The following is a 17935-nucleotide window of genomic DNA, read 5'->3' on the forward strand; positions in this document are numbered from 1 at the left end:
TTCGCCCATCGCGACGATAATCAACTTTCTCATCTGAGCTGCTTCAGCACTCAAACACCCGCTCGTCAATGTCAAAATGTTTGATACCAATCAAAGCAAGCAGGATTTATGTTCACAGAAGCACGGGCCGAGCACGAATCCCAACGCGCCGCTTCACATTTCAGTTAACGATAAACTAAACAGCTGTTTTTTCGATTGAAGTTTTAAATGACCGACAGAAATAATCAGTTTGATCAAAGAGAGTGGAAACTATAAGCTCAATTTAACAACACATGCACCCTTTTAAATATATTGCCATTATTATTATAAATATAATGTCTAAATATATTTGTATAACGTTACCTCGAATGTGTTCGAATATTTCCCCAGGATCAGCACTGGGACTTTTCACAATTTGTATCACTCCGCTTGTCTGTGTTTGCGCAACTTGCATCATTAAGCCAGAAGGTGGCGACAAGTGATTGTCTTTATGAGTGAGCAATTGAACCACTGATTAAATGAACAGATTAGTCCAAAAACATTGATTTATTTAGAAAGAAAAAGTGGCTGAAACTGATCTTTGATGCTCATACTAATTGCTCATATGCCTCTGGAAACAGAAGGATTGCATTGCCGTTTGTTTGAAATGTAACATGTATGCAAAATAATCCTTGAATAATTTCTTATTTAAGGCCATTCCCGTTTTGAATATGTGATTGTGTATTGTCAACAATAAGCATAAACATTCTGAATTTCCATTTTGTAGTGTGGATCATTCATTGCGACATTTAAACTGATTCTCATGTTTAAAAATATCTGATAAAATACTTCATGCTACTGCCCACTGACATGCTTTTAAAGCTACTGTTGTCCATTTTTTTGGGCTTCAAAACACCTTAAAATGCACATGTCGAGATCAGGAAAATCTATATTTTCTCGAGGGGGTATGTCCCCGAACCCCCCTAGCAAGATCATTTTTGGGACCTCTGTATTTATAAAACCCTGCATACGGCCCTGCACCCAGTAAAGACAATGATGCAGAATGGACTAAGGAATAGTCACTCAAAATTCATAATTATTTAGTATTAATAAATAATTAAAAGCCAGTATTAATTGCAAAAACTGCACATTTTCTGTGGCTAATATTAATTTCATAGTGATCCTTTCTCTGTGAAGTCAAGCAGCAAAAGTTAAGTGATAATGTGCAAATTCTACTGGCCCATTTTGGGATGAACTAATGCGCAAGACTAGTCTTACATGTCACTGTTTATAACACAAAGCTTTCATCCTTTGCTGGCACGCTTAAAAAAAAATATTGGGGGCAAAAATTAAGAGTATACCCACTTCTCCAGGCACCACTACATCACTGGTTACTGTCATTTAGTCCATCTGTATCACCTGTGTTTAATTTAATCATCATCATCATCATCATCATCTATGTCACCTGTGTTCTGTTAATCAGTGTTCATCAGTGTTTGTATTTAGTTCCATTCTGTTCAGTCAGTCTTTGTCCGATCTCCGTCCTACTAAGTGTGTGTGTACCTTCTGCCTGTTTGAATTATTGTTAATAAAAGTTTGCATTGGAACTTTTGATTCTCCCGCTTCTTCTGCCTGCACCACACCTTGACAGTGTAAGTAATACTGAGAGAGAATTTACAATTGTCAAACAGGTTTCATTTCGTTATTGTGCATCATAATGGTAATCCAATCCAGTGCTGGAATGCAAACGAACAAGACCCTTATCACCTGCAGCAATTTTGGTATTTTACAGTAAAAAAAAAAAAACAGACAGGAAACCCATTATATTGACTTTGTCCTGCTGATCTCTACTATTAATCTATCCTTTGCCTTACAAAATCCCAGGAATGAGAGCAGCAGATATAGTCATTGTTGTAGTGTCATTGGTGTAAAGAGTACATTGTAAATAAAGATCAAAAACGTCTGCACACTTCACTGACCCAGTCGCTCAACCAGCTCTCACAGATTCATTCAGAGCACAGCAGGCTAGTTTGTGTTCAGTTCTCCCTCGTTCCCCCCTCAGTTTTCTTTTTCATAGTTTCCATTCTACTCTAATACCAACTACTACACACAGGCCACATGGTCTCCCCAAAATAAGACATATTGACTCTGCTGTTGCCTACAAGATGACAGGGTTTAGTTTAGCCTGATCCGGTTAAGCTGATAAAACAATTGAACAGAACAGAAACCGAAAGACATTACCATTCGATCAGAAGATGAGCAGGTTCCTTTTGTTTGAGGATTAACGGTGTAAAACTATTGTGCTTTGAGAAGACAACATAGTTATGCTAAGTAAAGAAAACAGGGCAGTTCACAGTGAAACCAAAATAACCAGAGCAGAAAACTATTGTGCTTTGCTGGGGGCGTTTAAATTTCAAATGGGGACTGGATCTGCTGAGTGGGGAGATGAGAAATTTCATAGACTTCCTCCTGTAATGCTTAATTGCCTCTCTCCTGTACTTGAGGTAATCTTTAATCAGATGAGCACCATGGACTCCAAGTGGAGTGCCCTGCAGCCGCCTCTGATAAAATTCACACACGCACAGGTTTGTTTTTCCACCATAGTGGGGAATTTCCATAGATTTCTATTATGTTTTTTAACTGAGCTAATGATATATTGATTCCCTATCCACTACTCGTGAATCCAGTCCTTTACTTTTATACCATTTTCAACAAAAAAATCAGTAATGACTCAAAAAATGTCATGTGGTATATAACCACTAGTAGTACAACTTTTTCCTTATGTTTTAAATATATGTCAGTGTACACACAAATTTTTTAAAATATATTTTCAAGAATTTATTTTTACAAATGTCATGAGTTATTAATTCATAAATAATCTTTGCAAGTTTCTTGTTTTCTTTTAATAAAGCTTTTTTTTTCTTCTTTAAAACATCATGAAAGCTGTACCACACTAATATTACTGACATTTTTGCCTCAAAATAACTTAAACTCAGAAAGTAAAAAAATAAATGCTCATTATAAAATTATCAGTCAATTTAATGTTATATATTTTTTTAATGTTTTTGAAAGAAGTCTCAATTTATTTGATCAAAGTACAGTAAAAACAATAATATTGTGATATGTGATCTTTTTAAATGTAATTCATTGCTGTGACGGCTAAGCTGAATTTCCAGTCTTCAGTGTCACATGATCCTTCAGAAATCATTCTAATATGCTGATATGCTCAATAAATATTTATTATTATTATCAATGTTGAAAACAGTAGTGCTGCTGATATTTTTGTGAAAAACCATGATACATTTTTTTACAGGATTCTTAATGGATGGGAAAAAAAAGAACAAAGAAGAAGAAAAAAATAAGTTTTTCAAAAAAGAAGAAAAATCAATCTTTTGTTACATTTTAAATGTCTTTACAGTCACTTGCTTGCTGAATAAAAGCATTAATTTCTTAAAAAAAAAATCTTACTGACCCCAAACTTTTGAACAATAGTGTAAACCTCTCTCACACACTAACACACACAATCTGGCAGAAAGGATTCTACAGACTGAGCAGGTTAGTGCATTTTGTATTGTAAACAGAGTGTGGTTGTTTAATCTGGGGCAAAGTGAAGTTTATTGAGAGAGCAGGATAAAGAGGGAAAGAGGGAGAAAGTAAAAGTAGGACTATAAGTATGAAAGATGAAAAAGATGGAGTGAAGGTATTGTCTGGGAAACCAGTAGAGGAAAGTAAAGTCAGGTAGAGGAGGGAAGGGGAGGAATGGGCTGAGGCAGGAGAGAAAGAATAAAGATAAGCACAGAAGAAAAGAATGCACACAGAACGGAGACAGGGGGAGGGAAGAGGGAGGGGCAAAGAACATGGCAAGGTTACACATGAACTGCAGTCTGTTTTCTTCTTTAACACAGTCACAGAAAGAGAGAAGTAGAGAGAGGAAGCTTCGGTTTTGCTCTTATCTCTGCAATATCACATTAAACCGTAAATTAAAAACAGAACGGAAGAACTGAATGCTAAAGGAGTGAGTACATTCATGACACAGAGAGCCAGGAAAGAGGGACACTGAAAGAGAAAGACAGACAAAAGACAGAGAGACTATGAGAACAATAAAATAAACACGGCGGATACACATTGGCAGAGTTTACAGGACCAGCTCTGACATCAGTGAAGTGAGAGAGGAAGAGGGGTGCAACATTGCTTTACGGAAACCGCTTGACAGTTTCATACTCAGCCTAACAGACGCTTAAGAGAAAACAGAAAGAGAAAGAGAGACAAAAGGATAAAACTAGTCTAAATTCAACCACACCATGTTGATAAAAGAATACCGGATATGCATGCCGCTCACTGTCGATGAGGTAAGTTTGTAACTTTTAACATGTGTTTCGGGTTGCTTCCATATGTTTGTGTGTACTGCAGCTGTCCACATGATTAGTGCATCAAAGTAAACATTATCAAGATGTTTATTCCACTCTGTTTATGCAGATGAAACATTAATCTAGCTCTGTGTATGTCTGTGGTTGCATTTCATAATCTCCCCAGTTCAGCCGTTTTCTTTACCTAAACGGGTTTGACCAGTTATGTATTTTCATTCTAAGTTATCCACCTCAAGGCTAGAAACAAAACACAAAGGCCTTTCCAACAAACAGCTTGGGTTTCTACAGAAGGGTCAGGGATTGTTTAGTTTCACCTTCAAATAGCCCAACTTGTGCTCTTCAGATCAGACAAGCCCAAACAAGCACACCTGACCTAAAAGTCTTCCTTAGAATTCGTCTATGGACTACATCAGCACTAGACCGCATAGTTTCCAGACAGGAGCACCGCCCCCTTTTTCTGGACAAGCTCTGTTGTGCGTACAGGCAGCGTTTTTATGCTCCAAGCTTCACAAGGTCTCTGTCGTCATCATTAGTGACAATTATTGTCGGAATGAGTTTTCGCATTAACAGATTTCAAAAGAATTAGTCCTCGGACAAACAGCAGGAACATTGTCAGTGCTGCCAACACGGTTTTTCAGGAGAATATGTGGAAAAAATTACCCTGAGACATTTTGTGCTCTTCAGTGAATATCAATCTTTAGGCAAAAAAACAAAATATATTTCTATGACAGATCAAGCACACTATGACATTGACATTAGCTATGTTTCCACCCACCTATTTGGTGGCTTCCCTGATTGCAACAACTTGCATTTTTATTACAGATATTTTGCACCAATTTCCCAGGAAGTGACCATTTTGTTCACTTGAACACATGGGATGGAAATGTTGCTTTATTTGTAAACGTTTTATGCAACATTCCAATTTTGCGCAAAAGTTAAACTGGATGGAATGGAAACATCGCTAGTGACGGTTTAGTATTTAAAAAAAAGCTTTAAACTGTAAATGTATAATTTTGTTTAAATTTCTTAGAATAAATTAGCCATAAACCATTATCATAATAGCACATATCACAACATATATTATCCAAAGATATTATATTACAGTAATAAATCAATGTTTGTTTGCAAAATGGCACCTACAGAAATGTAATAATTGAAAGAAAATATTTAATTTATAGTTGACTCATTATATTTAACAAATCGAATTTCATTTAAGATCATTATGGAACAAGCCATTCTCAAAAAATGTAAACTCATGAATTGTATCTCTCAGTTAATAACATTTTTCAGAATAAATTAGCCATAAATTGTTACATGTTATCATAAATACCACAAAATGTATTCCAAAAAAAAAAAAAAAAATTAATAATCAATGTTTGATTGCAAAATGGCACCTATAAAGAAATGTCATAACTTTAATTTAAATATTTATTTTATAGATGTTTTATTATATTTAACAAATTAAATTTTGTTTCATGGATCATTATGGCAGAACACACAGTTTCCAAGAATTCCCTAATTTACGTAATATATTAATAATAAATTAAATAATAATAATGATAATAATAATAATAATATATTCACAATTATTGTCAATATTTTCTATTTCTGAAAACAATGTGATGCACTTTTTTTGCAGCATGGCAAAATTTAAATCTTGATAGCTAATGCTGTTTATTTGGCATAATTGAACTTATATCAGTTGTGACAAAGCATATATCAGAGAATAAGTTGGCATAATTAAGAGTTTACGCTGTCGCAAAACTTGCGCTGGACTAAAGAAATCTCTCTGTTTGAATTATGTGACACTACTGAAAAAAATATATATATTTGAAATACATTTATTTAATGTTAATCGCTAATTTATTTAATCGCTAAATATATACGACAAATACATTTACATATTTAAATACCCTGCAGTTGTACTTTTGGGATACTAAATTAATATGCCTAAAGTCTGCTAAATTGGAACAACTAATTTTGTACTTAATGCATTTTAGTTATTCAGAGGTAATGCTGAGGTCCAACTAAAGATATATATACATACATACATAATATGATTATATATAATTATTATATATTATATAGTATATTTGATTGTGCTAAAATGGAACATTTGCAAGTATACTTTAGGTACACTTTAAATACATTGCATTTAAATTATACAGTGATCACACTAACAGTTATATTAAAACACATTTTAGGCAATAAATGTGCATTGTGCAAAAAAGTAGTACTCCAAAAAAAAGTGTAATTATAATATTTATATCAGTAAGTCTGAAGTGATATGTCAGCAAATATGTTAATAGATTTGTACTATACTTATGAAATAAATTTTGGTATAGGTTTTTTCACTAGGGGAATTCAACTTCCTGTCATTCCAATTTAAATTCCAATTCAACATCTGTGTGGAACGTAGCCAATTCAATTCACATTCCAAATCGTGAGCTGAAAGTGAGCCATTTCTAAAATCCTGCATTTTGCTCAACCTAGCTAAAAAACAAGGCCAAAAAAAAAAAGAAAAAAAAGAGAGAAATGAAACATGAGGTCACAAACAGGGGGCAGCAATTTCTCTCTCTCTCTTCCTCAGTACAAGATCGGCCAGTTATACATGATCAGCAAGCACAGCAGAGAGCAGAGCGGAGGAGGTGAAGGGGTGGAGGTCGTCCGTAATGAACCTTGCACAGACCACAAACACGGAGCCGGTCAGATCACAGAGAAACGTATCTACCTCAACAGGTGAGAGCGTGCACACTGCACACACACACACACACGGGCACGCATAAGCCATCCTGTTTTGTTCACGGTTTACATCACACATCTGCCAACGTGCCAGCGATCAGCTATTATTGATGACTGCAGCTAACACCTTTATGCATGCAGCAGAGCTCCGACCATCTCTCACTTTACCTCCAAAAAAACCTTTTCTCTCCCTTTCGAGCTTCAAGCAAAAATGCACAGCAACATAACCGTCCTAAGGAAGATCACATAGACATTCAGTCTGATATCATCCCACGCGGTGAACATGCATACACACTTATTGTAATTGCCTGTTTTGTTATATTCTTTACACTCTCGCCCTACAAGGACAGAACACCCCCCACACACACACACACACACACTCAGTCATTAGATGCTGTTGTGAATATGAATTACTGCACCTCTAGCAGTAAAGCAAATTTTTCAAGCCATTAATGTGTTAGCAAAGACCAAAAGGGCAGAGCATTAAGTTCCTAATGGTCAAATAAATCTTATCGTGGAGCATGTGAGTCTAATTCAAATGCTGATATTACCGCAGACGAGATCATTATATGCTGTTTACAAGTGCATCATGCTGAACCGCTGCATTGTAATTATGAATAATTTAACTTGTATCGTCAAGATACGGGCGTCAAAGGATTGAAATGTAATGCCAGTTGTTTGGTGGGAATGTGCTGTTCGGCGGGACACACTGTGGAAATGTCTGTCACTTCAGAAATGGGGAAAGAGAGAGTGTGAGAACGCGCGGCCACATCCGTGGCGCTCGACACAACTGGCTGACCGTGAATGATCTACATCTTCTCTTCTCCACCCCTCTCTTCTCATCCTCTGTCCATTCATCCATCACTCAAGTCCTCAGGCTGTAAATCTCAAGCGCTGTCTGTGCTGCCTTATCTTACAGTGCTGAGTTCATTATCTCTCTCTCTCTCTCTCTCGTGGTTTTTTTTTTGGACTCTGACTCTTTTTTTTTTTTGTGAGGGACAGATGGCACCTGACACCTCTGGAAGTAAGACTTATAGCTATTGTGACGGCTGCCTGACCTCTCACCCCTGCACATTCACATCTACAGTGGCCCCAAAAAGTATCTGGACACTTAAGACAAACTTTAAATGATTTTCATTAAACAAGACACAAAATATCAAAACAAAGGGCAACTGCCAACTGCAAACAAACAATGCAAGACATTTTCTCAGAACTTTTTCCAATTAATTTTAGCCAACCATTGAACAATGTACACTGCCGTTCAAAAGTCTGGAGCCGGTAAGAATAAAAATACAGTAAAAACACTAATATTCTAAAATATTATACAATTTAAAATACCTTTTCTATTTTAATATATTTTAAAATGTCATTTATTACTGTGATGGCCCATGTTTAAGTGGAAGGGGAAAAATGCTGTATTCGTGCATGTATCTTTAAATGCAAATGAGCTGCTGCTTTTTTCCAGAAGAGGGCGGAGCTTTTACAATTTGTGCCTCCGATACTCTGAAAAAAACTAAAACATCCGTTTGGTTTTGAATATCATCTAACGCAGTGACGCTCACATGACATTGCAGCTCTGCATCAGAATGTCAGCTGTATTTTTATTAACTAAAGTTATCAAAGATTAACAAATACAGTAACAAACGTATTGTCAAGGTTAGTTCATGTTAGTTAATACAGTAACTACTGTTAAAAAATGAAACCTTACTGTAAAGTGTTGCAACATTTCTTATTATCACAGTTGAAAACAGTTGTGCTGCTTAATATGTTGTGCTGCCAAATACATTTTTTTTTTTTTCAGGATTGTTTGATGAAGGTTAAGTTTAAAAGAACAGCATTTATTTGAAATGTAAATCTTTTAGGATACTACAAATGTCTTTGCTGTCAGTTTTGATCAATTTAAGGCATCCTTGCTGAATAAAAGCATTAAAATCTTACTGACTCCAAACTTCATGCTTGAGTTAAGCCGAGGGTTGTATAATGTGTCTGTTGCGTCATAACATCTTCTCGTTTCCCTTTTTGTCTGTGTTCAGCAAACTGCCAACCTGGATGAGAAAGTTTGTTCCCATGGCTTTTTATATAACAGAAACTGCCTGGAACTTCTACCCTTACACCATAACAGGTCAGCCCAAGTATTTTGTTACAATAAATACACCAGTGTTTGAATAGTAATGTGCCGTCACATGGCACATACATCCATCTTGTGTTTTTAATGCACCAGTAACCAGCCGTAACCTAACACTCTATTTCTCTTCTGCATACTTTTCTCCTTCTACGTCCATTGGTGTTTTACCATAGAGTACTCTGTAAGTATTCTCACATGTCAGCTCAAAATCATGCAGTTTGCTCTTGGCTCACTGACCCACTGAGCAAACAAGATAATCACCTCACTCTCACTCTCCCTCTTTCTCGTTTCTTTACTCCTTCCAAAAGTGTTCCTTCCTACCGAGGTTCCACGTCAGGATCGAGACGCACTTTGAGAATGACAACGGTTGCAGTGAAAATGTGAGTGAGAGAAAGCAACATGCATGCATACACACACACACACACACACACACAAGCGTGTGTTCTTACAGGAGATAATCCTCTTAAAGGAGGGCGATTCATCAGAGGCTCACGTAGCTGCCGCGTCCTTGTAAAGGCCATTGTGCTCGTGTCCGTCTGTGAAGCACTCAGTAGAAACAGTCATGTAAACAGATCCAAACAGTCCACCTCACTCCTGTGACACCGGACACCAGTGCCTTAAAAGCAGGGCCTCAGGTCAGACTATAGCAAAGCTATAGGGCTCTTGTATTTACACCAACAGAGCTGTTGACGCACCTTCAGTTAACGGACGTCAAACTTATACTTTTATACAGAAAGGATGCATTAAATTGTTCAAAACTGACAGTAAAGACATATATATAAGACTTTTTCTTTGTAAAAAAAAAAATCTCACATTATTATATTTCAAATAAATGCTTTTATTTTGAACTTTCTATTTAAAGAATCCTGAAAAAAATGATCACGATTTCCACAAAAATATTAAGCTGCGTATTTGTTCTCAACACTGATATGATAATATTCTTGAGCGTCAATTCAGCATTATTTCTGAAGGATCATGTGACACTGAAGACTGGAGTAATGCCTGCTGAAAATGCCATGACAGCAATAAATTACATTTTAAAATATTTTTTCAATAGAAAACAGTTACTTTAAATTGTAATAATATGTCACAATTATTAATGCAATCTTTGATGAGCATCTTGGTAATAAACTTCTTTTAACAACATTTTTGAAAAATGTTAACGACCCCAACCATTTAAACTGTAGTTTGAACTCCAGAAACTTTATTTGGCTTTCTCATCTGAAATAAAATTATTTTAATAACAAATATAAATGCAATTTGATTGATTTATGTTTGTAGTCTTCAAATTACAGGGATACACAATATATCTGTGCCATATCAGCTAATGGAAGATATTAAAGATTTTTTTTAAATATAGTTTTGGATGATATTCATATTTTATTGTTCAAGCTGGCAACTGTTTAATAACAGTTAAATGTAATCTTTGGCTGATCTAAAAATTAATATCCATTTTTCATACTGTACAATATAATTTTGTGATGCCTAAATTCATTTAGCATATACATTATTATTATTTTATTTTTTAACTTATTTAGAAAAAAATGCAAAACAATAATAAAATCATTTCAATTTATTACAACAATAAAAGGATTATCATCTTATCAATATTGGCCAGAATTTTCATATTTATTTAAATAAATACATTTGTTTAAATAACTTCTCACTTTCTGGCTTCTTAATGGGACGATATACTGCAAGGACAAAGTTTGTTCTCAGGAGATACAATCTCATGAGTCGCTTTGAGGTTTTTAATGCATCAATAACCATAAAACTGCACTAATAAATGTTTACTGTAGACACTAGACAGTTAAAGTTTTAGGTTTAAAAAAAATAAAAATAATTCTACTAGCCCTCAGGTCATTTGAGACGCCTACTTAATGAAGTGAACAAACAGTTCATTTAGCTGTGTTGTCATTCAGACTTTTTTCTTAGTAGTTATTGAGATGAGACGAGTTATTGTTACTGGTTTGCCGTGTGTTTGTTTGCATACAGCGAATGAGAGAGAAAGAGAAAGATAGAGAGAGGGGCCGTTGTGCCCCGGAGTGCTCTCTGTTATTAAGAAACGAAAAATAAGAATTAAACAAGATCCAACCTGCCGCAAAGAAACTCAGAGATTTATGAGTATCTGCCTGTGAGAAAGAAAGAGCGAGGGAGATGGTGGGGGGAGAGTTTTGTTACTGATACAATTTCCTCCAACTCATCCAACTTTCTCTCCACACACCAGCAGACACACTCCCTCATTCACATACACATGACTTAAAGGGATAGCTCACCCAAAAATTACAATTCTGTCATCATTTACTCGCCCTTAAGTTGTTCCAAACTTAACCTCCAAATGAACACCAACATTTTTCATACAGGCACTGTTTCACAACTCCAGCACATTCAAACAAATCAAAATAATACTGGTGAAAGTGTCAACACTTCAGACAAGAGGAACAGTAAACAGCTTTCCTCACGAGGAGACAGAGATAAAAAGACAAAGAGAGGAAAGAACAGGAGAGGGAAAAGAGCAGGGGTTGCACCTGCATTGATTTTAACCCATAAACAACTTTAAAAAAAAAAAAAACGAAAAAGGTTTTGAAACAGAAAGCCCACAAAAGAAAGATCAGAACGCCACTTATTTCCTTAATTGCTTATTTTTCATTCATTCTCTGCTCTTAGATTCCGGCGGGTGCAAAAAGCACCTGCAATGCTGCACAGTTAAGGCAGCACTCCTTTAAGTTAAGACTTGTTATCTGGTTTATTTCTCCACTGGCCTGCAGTGGTGTGCATAATTCAGTACTTCTGCCTATATAGGCTTGGTTTTGCACTCTTTGTTTCCATGTTTTTTGCATTAATTCAGTCTCTGCCTACGCCCTACGGTCTTTCTGTTATATAGTGTGTCAAGGTTCTGTAATGGGCTACAGAATGTTTAACCGGTTGCATTGCAATGTGTGGTATTTTACATCAAGATTGCTCTGAGCAATGCTGAGCACTGAAACAGCTTCCCTTTGTCTTCAAACAGATGCAGACGTTGGTGCGTTTCTATTCTTCTATGTTTAGACAACTTTAAGTTACACGGTCATGTTTTACTTGGGCATTGCTGGAATCAGAAAGCAGTGTTTTCTTTGATATATTGTTGGATTCGTCTGATGTTTTCTGATGTCTCCTGTGCAGGTGTTTGGTGATGACCCAGCTCCAAAGGACACGGTCTGCTTTTTGGATATTTTGAGCGATCCGATCCCAGATAAGCATTACAAGAAGTCGGAGGTACATAATATACATACATATATGTATAAATACATGGCAAAACTAAATCAGGGGTGGGTAAAATTCAGAATTTATGAGTGGGCTCATTTTCTATTCATGAGTTGGAATGTGAATTGAATTGGCCACATGCCATCGAACGCTAAATTGGGATTTGAATTGGGAACGTCAGGAAGAGGACTGTATAGACCAGCAGTCTACATAAGAGGAAATTCAATAGTCTAACACAAGTTTCGTCAAAACATAAATAAATCATTCATTTGAACTAATTATGCCTATTTATCTCCTGATATGTAGGCTGAAAAGTTCTCAGCTCATTAGACTAAACTCAGTCTAAACTGAGTGCTGTCAAGTTAACACAAACATCAAAACAGATTTGACATAAGGGTTTTTTTTTTATGGAAAGTCCCCCAAATATAATGATCCCCTTGAGAGAGACCTCTTCCTAAAATATAACGTAATGTATTTTTTAGGGCTGTGAAAAGATTAATCGCGATTAATCGCATCCAAAATAAAAGTTTGTGTTTACATAATAAATGTGTGTGTACTGTGTATCATTATTTTGTATATATAAATACACACACATGCATGTATTTATTTAAGAAATATTTGCATGTATATACTGTGTATATTTAAATATAATTTATATTATATATAAATATTAATATTTGTATATATAAATAACACATTTTTCTTAAATATATACATGCAAGTGTGTATATTTATATATACAAAATAATGATACACAGTACACACACATTTATTATGTAAACACAAACTTTTATTTTGGATGCGATTAATCGCGATTAATCTTTTCACAGCCCTAGTATTTTTATGTATAAAGAGCAATTTATACTTTTTAAAGAAAAATATTAAAGGTGACTTTATAAAGACAACAGAAAGGCAGAATCAAATAACTGATAAGTTTTCAGATAACTTTTTAAATCCATTTAATATATTGAGAAAATCTGAAAATTCTGTGAAATGAAATAATTAATGTCTATACGTGGCATTTCAAATATTGATTGTTGATATGTCGGGTGTATGATAACAGGGTAATTCATACCGAACAATGTTATTATTAAAAACAACACTTAGGCCTACAGCAGTTAGCTTGTTCTTCCTTAAATTTTAATCTTATGTATCATCTGTATCATGTTCATCAAATTGAATTAGAATTAAATTCTCAGCTCAATTCCGAACGGTGAACAACTCTGACACACAGATAAATAAACATCCAGTCCACTGTGTTCTCTATAGGTCTTTGCACCCTTATAGCAGTGCAAATGTCTTCAAAGCTAGTATGTAAATGACACAGCAGAGACTAACACAGCTCTACATAAGTATGTGTGCACTTCACACAAGTGCAGAAACAAAAACCACAAGACAAACATTAGGCCTACATAAAAAACACATTTGTCAGTGTGGTCTACTTAGAGATACAGTTTATCGGAATCTGCTGCTCTTTCAGTGGACAAACAATACATCAGAGGAAAGCATGTTTCAATGTTCTCTCAGATTCAGTCATGCACAACCTCAAATCCATAACTGTCATATGCCAAGTTAGGAATAAGACAAATCCAAGGATTACCAAAAAAGAAAAACAGACAAAACTATAACTTCTACAGACAAGGGACCAAAATTTTTAAATACAGATGGGTGAATCAATACTTCAAATATCATTATATTAAATTATATTATTACAAGTAGTTGAGACTAATTATGTTCTGTAATTGTCAATTACAGTAATAAATGAACGAAAACAGAGCCTGATAATCTAGTTTATGCCATAATCATTGTTAATGATGGCTTTCAAATATGGCTTTAATTTCCATTTTATCCTCAGAAATCACAAAAAGCTTTCCATTTAATGGAGGTTACTGGCTATACAACTTATTATTTTAATTTACTTGTCATGCTTTAAAAAGTGTCCAAATGATATTACTTCTTGAGTGTTACACTTTTTGTAACATAACCCATGCACTAAAATTGTTAGGCAAAAAAAAAAAGGTGGGACACAGCTAAATATTACATTTTTGCTCAATAAAACCACTTTTATGACAATTAACTGAACATCATTTCAACAGAATATGTAAAAATGATAAAGATTTTTATTGTTAGACAACAGACAAGCCAAAATCGCTCATTTTACGCAGGGCTGAACCCAAAATGTTATGTTTAGCACTAACTACTTTTCATGCTATGTTAATTTTATGTTAGATAATCATTTATCAGACATATCTAATAGGTCACACAACAAAAAGCATGGAATGTGTGCCTCTAACGCTTTAAAAATGGGACACCACATGACCGACTGTGAAAAGTAATGTCACCCCTGCACAGTGATTCATGCACAGCATGCAACACACACACACACACACACACACACACAAGAACAAGCAATAATCTGCTCACTCAGCAGGTAATGTGTATCTACTTAAAACAAACAGGATCTGAGACACTGGGTGTCAGAGAAAACAGGCCGGGGGCCCCTAGTGGATGACTGGAGGAACTCCACTACACCCATCATGTGTTCCTACAAAAGAGTCACCTGTAGCTTTGAGGTCTACGGCTTCCAGGGAAGAACAGAGGACTTCGTTCACAGGGTACTGAGCGTTACTCCCATACATTACATCATGCTTTTAGTCATGTAATCCCATCATGTGTCATATTACTGCATGTTATGATTCATCATAGAACATTCGTGACATTCTGTTGGTGGGACACAGACAGGCGGTGGCATGGATTGACGAGTGGCATGGTAAACGAGACGTATTGTTATGCTTCATTACCATAGTTTATCACATGCTCTGTTCATTACCATAATTTATCACATGCTCTGATAAGTACACACAAGAATCCTGATCCCTCAATTGGCACTGCACGTCATCTGTCTTAATTCTTCGCAAATACCGGCAAACGTATAACAAATATTTGCGTACTATGCAGGAATGACGATCGAGCAGGTGAGAGAGTACGAGAGAAAACAGCAGGAGGAAACCAACTGCCAACTCAAGAGTGACATTACCTCCACAGGTAGAGAAAAAGCAAGAAAAATGCTGAAATTATATTATCAGCATAAGAATTTAATTTGGAATTGAAAAATTAATATAAATCAACATCACAAATTTGCTTAATGATTAATGACCTAGAAATAGTGCCGAACCATACATTTTGAAAAAAATTATTTTCATTGTAACATTTCTAGATTTAGAGTTTGAATAGATTTTCATTGTAAACTCTGTCATCTCTCACTGCCCTCTATTGGTGAATGTTTTACACTGCATCACAGCTGTTACAGTTTAGTCAGCATAGTGATGCAACTTCACAAATAATATGGAAGTCATCATGACTCATCTAACAAAACTGTTGCAACATGATCCGATAAATCAGAAGCATTTGTGGCAAAAACTGATTCTCTTGTCTGCCTTTCAGACTCTGCTCCTCCGAAGCGACCCAGCTACACTCGCTCCATCTCTGTTACGGATGAATCGTCACTGAAAAAGATGGGGGTAAAGACTGAAGACATGACAGACTCTTCATCCTGCCCTTCCTCCGTCAAAAGTCCCTTGAGATTAAACTCTACCCCGGAATAAAACCCACAAGAACCACATCAGTACCACTTCTTGAAACATTTGCCAAAATTCTCTCGACTTGGACTTTCTCTTCTAACCAAAACTGAAAGAAAGACATTCCACATTGTCACTCTCTGCTTTCCATTCCCACTGGACTTGCTTGTATGCTTGTGTTCATGCAGAGGTCGACATTAACAAAACATCTTTCTAAAGAATTTGAGATACTATGTAAAAGATTCTGGCCCTCCATGGAGTGAAACCATAGTGCCTCAATGAACTTTTCTCACAGACAAGCCCACATCACCAAAATGGATTCAACAAACAGTCTATTCCAGTGCCAAATGAACAAGGAGACAACAGACCCACCTGAGCACAGAATGGATATGAAAAGCCTCTATTGACGTAATGATGAAATCAGTAGACCGGTTCAGTGAAACCCAATCATATGGATTGATTGTGAGCAACTAGCCGAAATTTCTAGTGGGTTACGGGTTATTGAGACTAACCTTTGACCCTGTATCAATACATTGAAGGAACGTAATTGATTGTTTAGTCGTGCAGCACACAGTAAGAACATTATCAATAGTACTTTTGGTGAGAAGATTAAAGACTACAATGGACTGAACATTATCCGTTATTTGACACTTATCCCACCGTTCATTCGATACATGCCATTGGTGATATTCTGTGTTTGTCTCTGGTTATTCATAATTAAAGGGGACCTATTATGAGAAATGGTGTTTGAACATAAATGTGTGTAGGCAGTGTGTGTAGGTCAACCACCCTATAATGGTAAAAATCCATCCACTCCTTTTTTTTTTAATCCCCATAAATCATAAGCAGTGTCTCAGAATAAGCTGTTCGCAGTTTCTATGCAATGTGACATCACATTGATTAGGCTCCGCCCACAACTGCTGATGGACTCTTCCCTATTAGCATAGACCCGCCCTGAGTGAGCTGTACACAGTCCGCCATGTTTATCTCCTCGCCAGAGCATTTAATAGCAGCATTCAAGTAAGAAATGTAGTCTTATTAATACGAAAGATATTCAATCAAATGCAGTGAGTGATTTTCCGTTTTTATTTTGTTGTTTGATACATATTAACAGCATTTATAGCAGTAGGTACTGTATATTACGCTGTTTTCACTTTAATACACAGATCTAATATACACATGTGATTTCTTTACTTGCTGTGATTAAGATGATAATCAAAACCAAATAGATGTTTTAGTTTTTGGCAGAATAGGCCTATTCAATGCTCTCGCCCTCTCACTGAAAGCAGGATGGGGAGCAGCAGCTCATTTGCATTTAAAGATACATGCACGAAAACAGCATGTTTTTCCTTCCACTCAAAAATGGGCATTTACAGCAGGTATGAATGATCTGTGGGGTATTTTGAGCTGAAACTTCACAGACATATTCTGGGGACACCTTAAACTTATATTACATCTTGTAAGAAGGGGAATAATAGCCATTGGTTGAACAAACAAGTAGCCCCACCCTAAACTCACATCATTGGTAAAGCCAATGTTGCTATGTCAAGCAGCTCAAATTAAAGGATGAATGTTTTGAAACATGAATGAAAAGGATTTATCAGTATCTGCAGATATTGGATATTTCATTCATTTGATCTATTTTTTTTACATCAGATCATCTCTGCCATCATCTAACACTCAAAGTTCTTTTAGAAATATAATTATATTATAATTATCTTATGTGAAATATAATTCTGCAACTTTGGCAAATATCTTATCCTCACCAAGGCAGCATTTATTTGATCTAAAATATAGTAAAAACAGTAATATTTTGAAATTTTACTACAATTTTAAACATCCGTTTTTGATTTTATTATATTTAAAAACTTAAAGCAGTGGCAAAGCAGTCATTACTCCAGTCCTCAGAAATCATTTCTTAT

The 17935-nt window shown here is 35.7% G+C and overlaps 1 protein-coding gene across 1 annotated transcript; it reads left to right on the forward strand.

The window, feature by feature from the left end:
* Positions 1–3796: 3796 nt before the first annotated feature.
* On the forward strand, positions 3797–16174 carry pitpnc1b (phosphatidylinositol transfer protein cytoplasmic 1b). Its single transcript, XM_079894801.1, has 9 exons — positions 3797–4307; positions 6916–7064; positions 9101–9206; positions 9501–9572; positions 12355–12447; positions 14895–15050; positions 15142–15205; positions 15394–15480; positions 15880–16174. Exons 1-9 carry the CDS (start codon positions 4260–4262, stop codon positions 16038–16040), a joined length of 936 nt encoding a protein of 311 aa, XP_079750927.1. The 5' UTR covers positions 3797–4259; the 3' UTR covers positions 16041–16174.
* Positions 16175–17935: the final 1761 nt, after the last annotated feature.

This window comes from Squalius cephalus (assembly GCF_949319135.1).
Source record: "Squalius cephalus genome assembly, chromosome: 15".
In the NCBI taxonomy this organism is placed as follows: Eukaryota; Metazoa; Chordata; class Actinopteri; order Cypriniformes; family Leuciscidae; genus Squalius; species Squalius cephalus.